At 49.0% G+C, this 3,267-nt stretch overlaps 2 protein-coding genes across 2 annotated transcripts; both read left to right on the top strand.

The window, feature by feature from the left end:
• Positions 1 to 86: 86 nt before the first annotated feature.
• Positions 87 to 1,145, top strand: PPTG_17473 (hypothetical protein). The gene is made up of 3 exons (XM_008915334.1): positions 87 to 268; positions 329 to 703; positions 777 to 1,145. Exons 1-3 carry the CDS (start codon positions 152 to 154, stop codon positions 918 to 920), a joined length of 636 nt encoding a protein of 211 aa, XP_008913582.1. The 5' UTR covers positions 87 to 151; the 3' UTR covers positions 921 to 1,145.
• A 1,059-nt stretch (positions 1,146 to 2,204) lies between these two features.
• PPTG_17472 (hypothetical protein) lies at positions 2,205 to 3,252 on the top strand (the record flags this gene model as incomplete). The annotated part of the gene is made up of 6 exons (XM_008915333.1): positions 2,205 to 2,295; positions 2,357 to 2,461; positions 2,529 to 2,594; positions 2,668 to 2,865; positions 2,960 to 2,991; positions 3,064 to 3,252. 6 exons carry the CDS (start codon positions 2,205 to 2,207, stop codon positions 3,250 to 3,252), a joined length of 681 nt encoding a protein of 226 aa, XP_008913581.1.
• Positions 3,253 to 3,267: the final 15 nt, after the last annotated feature.

The following is a 3,267-nucleotide window of genomic DNA, read 5'->3' as shown; positions in this document are numbered from 1 at the left end:
CCGTAAATGGTTGTTGAAGAGCATTGCACGCTCTCACGATTCGCGAGTAAGGCCTGATTCTCTCAAAAGCATGTGCACCACACTTGTTTAATGTTCCGGACACAAAGTATATCAATCCCCGCACACCGCCAGCCATTGTTGTGTACGTACCATGGCCAGCTCAGCCCCCACGTCCACGGGCCTCGAGAGTCCGGAGGCGCTCGCGCGTCTGAACGCCGCCATCATGGGCGAGCGCAACCCTCGTGGTATCCCGTCTGCTGTCTTCGTGGTGCGTTTCGTGCTCTTCAACCCCTCAAAACTGCATCAATCTAATATATTTGGCTCTTAGGATTCTGTGGACACCTTCATGGATGCATGCGGCGTCAAAAACATCGAGCCGCTCGTCGGGGCGCTGCAACAGATGTACAGCAAGTACAAATTCATGGAGACGAGTCTCCAGAAGAACCGCGAGACGTTTAAGCGCAAGATCCCGGATACCCAGAAGGACTTGAACATGGTGCGCCACCTTATCGCCAAGCGGGACGAGGGCGAGACGCTGCAGACGCAGTTCAATCTGTCCGACAATGTGTACGCTAAGGCCTCAGTGGACTGCAGTGTGGGCAAGGTCTGCATCTGGCTGGGAGCCCAGATCATGGTCGAGTATCCGTACGATGAGGCCCAGGAGCTGCTGGAAAAGAACGTGGCTACAGCCACAGAAAAGCTGGTACGGACAACTGCCGGTTACGGACATTATGAGTGGGGTTTAACGTATTACGGGTGTTGTTTTGTGGCTGTAGGGCCAGATTGAGGAAGATCTGTCGTTCCTGCGCGACCAGATCATCACGACCGAAGTCAACATTGCGCGCATATTTAACCACGACGTGCGCCGTCGCCGCCAGGAGAAGGACGACAAGTTGGTCGCTGAGCTTGAAGCCAAGTGAGACAACAGGTTTATGTGCGTTAGCTGCAACAGTAGTGCAATTGGTAGCCGTTTTTCAAAGCACGACTCCTGTTCACCTGAGCCTCACTAGCTGTTTGTTTGTTTGCTGGAGATTCTGACATCGAATTCGCTTGATGAGCTGCCTGTTGCAGGGTTGTATGTTAATCGCTTAGGCACTGGATACCTGCGACGGAAACGGCAGTGGATCATCGCTACTAAACCAAGCCCAAAGGGATCCAGGATTGATTCAATCTCTGTGTACAGAAAAGTTTACTGGAATCGCTAAATGTTCTGCTCACGACGATGCTGCTAAGAGTGTGTGTAAACGACGACGGAGTCATTTTTGAACTCCGACTGCATAATTTGTGCAAACCACCCACACTGTCGACCTCAGCGCCCCGGGAGCATTTGGAATAGCTTAGTGATGAGAAGAAAAGTTGTCATCGGTCTCACGCCCATTTCATGCGGATCGAACACAACTTATTTCTCTGTTGTCATGGCGTGCAGTGATCGGAAGGACGGGTTCGACACCAGAATTCTTTCGGATCTGACGGTTACAGTACCAGCTACTTAAGCATGCACATAATGGAAGATATTAGCGCCAATGATAGCACAATCAAGGTTTGAGTTAACCCGATTGAAAGATGTGTTGGCTTGGTATTTTTTTCCCGCTTTTTCTGGTAAATACGTCGAGTTGGTGGTCGCAATGGATATTTGCTCTCCGCAGCATATCCTGCGCGATTCCGGAGGTGTGTACATTGTCGTCAGATTCAATAGCCAAAAATGGAACAAAAAGAAGCCATTTCACGCGTTTAACCCTTTCGCGATGCCCCCGATACCGACTATCCTGGATTTGTAAACTATTGTTTACTAAAGTGACTCGCGAAAGGGTTAAGTACGAATTAATCCCTTGAACACGACGGCCTGTATCAAACGTTAAAAGAATCCTTATCCTGGACCATACACGATAAGGATTTCTTACTTGATTTTTGTATAGGTATATACCATTTTTAGGTCAAAAAGTTATGGGGTGCCTGCGTGTCTCACCTAACCCGTTCCGCATCTATCCATTTTCCAAAAGAAAATTAAAAGGTTTTAGTGTTGTGTATGCCACACTCGATAAAATTTTACGGGTCAATGCTCCAGCACCACTTCTTTGGCTCATTCGAGATTTCGCCGGTTTTGATACACATGTCGGGTTTTCGCGCATGTTGGGCCGAGTTGAAAAAAGGAGGGGTGGACGTCAAAGAGGTCAGTAGGCCTGTCCGACCATCACACGTATTTGATGCCGGGAAAGACGAGGAAAGACACCCGATGCGTTGATTTTTTCGTGGGGGAAGAAGAGTTAACGCGCTATTTGGACCGCCTCGATATTGGTGAGCAGGTATAGCTTGTTTTCAGTATATTAAGGAATTCTAACATGACCGCGGCATTCAGAGACAGCCGCAAAAGCCAAGCAGGCAGTGATGCGTTTGCCTGAAGCTTCGGGGCCCGATCAGAACCTACACAAGAGTAGCGCGAGTTCGGCCGACGGACCAGAAGGTATGTGTATATCTTACGTTATCTGATACAGGATAGATGTTATTGAATCTTGTTACCGCTTTAGCAGACGTGGTAACGCAGCACGAGAAGACCACATCCCAAGACGAGCAGAATACTGGCGACAGAACAGAAGGTATCGTATAGTTGTGTAAATGTGGCGATGTGCGTGCAAGCCTTAACTCTATGATGTGTTTCTACTCGTGTAGATGCCGATATCGACTGTGTACACAGTCCTTGTCGCCCACCGTCAACTTCGAAGTGCGACCCGGCACCGCGTGAGTCCGTACCGATGGAGGACGTGAGAGAGTCCGGAGAGATGGTGGGAGATCGTGAGTCGAACGCAATGGTGGGCGAGCGTAACTCGAAAAAGAAGTTAGTCCAGCACGATTCCGGTGAGGTGGACGGTTCGTGTGAGCTTGATAGCGCGGAAAGCCCCACACGGAATCTGGATGAGCAATTTCGTTCTGTGGACGACGATTCTAACGCAGCGGAACATAGCCATTCGTCAACAAACGCTGCAATTTCTTCAGGTTTGTTATCCTGTATATACAGGATTGTAATACAGGCTAATTTTTCAATCGTGTATATTATTGAAATCATAGATATCAACCTGGTGCAAGACCCGGATGACGATGGAGAGTACAAGGCGATGGAGTCAGATTGTGATAACGATGATGGACCTTCATGTGGCGACGAGAGTGTGTCGGAGGGAGAGACGGATGACATTACCGAAAAAGTCCACGTCGAGGATGAAGAAGAAGCTGATGATACTCTGTTCAACGCATCTTTGATCGACTCAGTTGGGG

The sequence above is a fragment of the Phytophthora parasitica genome, assembly GCF_000247585.1.
Source record: "Phytophthora parasitica INRA-310 unplaced genomic scaffold supercont2.70, whole genome shotgun sequence".
NCBI classification, from domain to species: Eukaryota; Oomycota; class Peronosporomycetes; order Peronosporales; family Peronosporaceae; genus Phytophthora; species Phytophthora nicotianae.
Note: the sequence above shows the minus strand (reverse complement) of the source record. Positions and strands in the feature narration are given on the sequence as shown.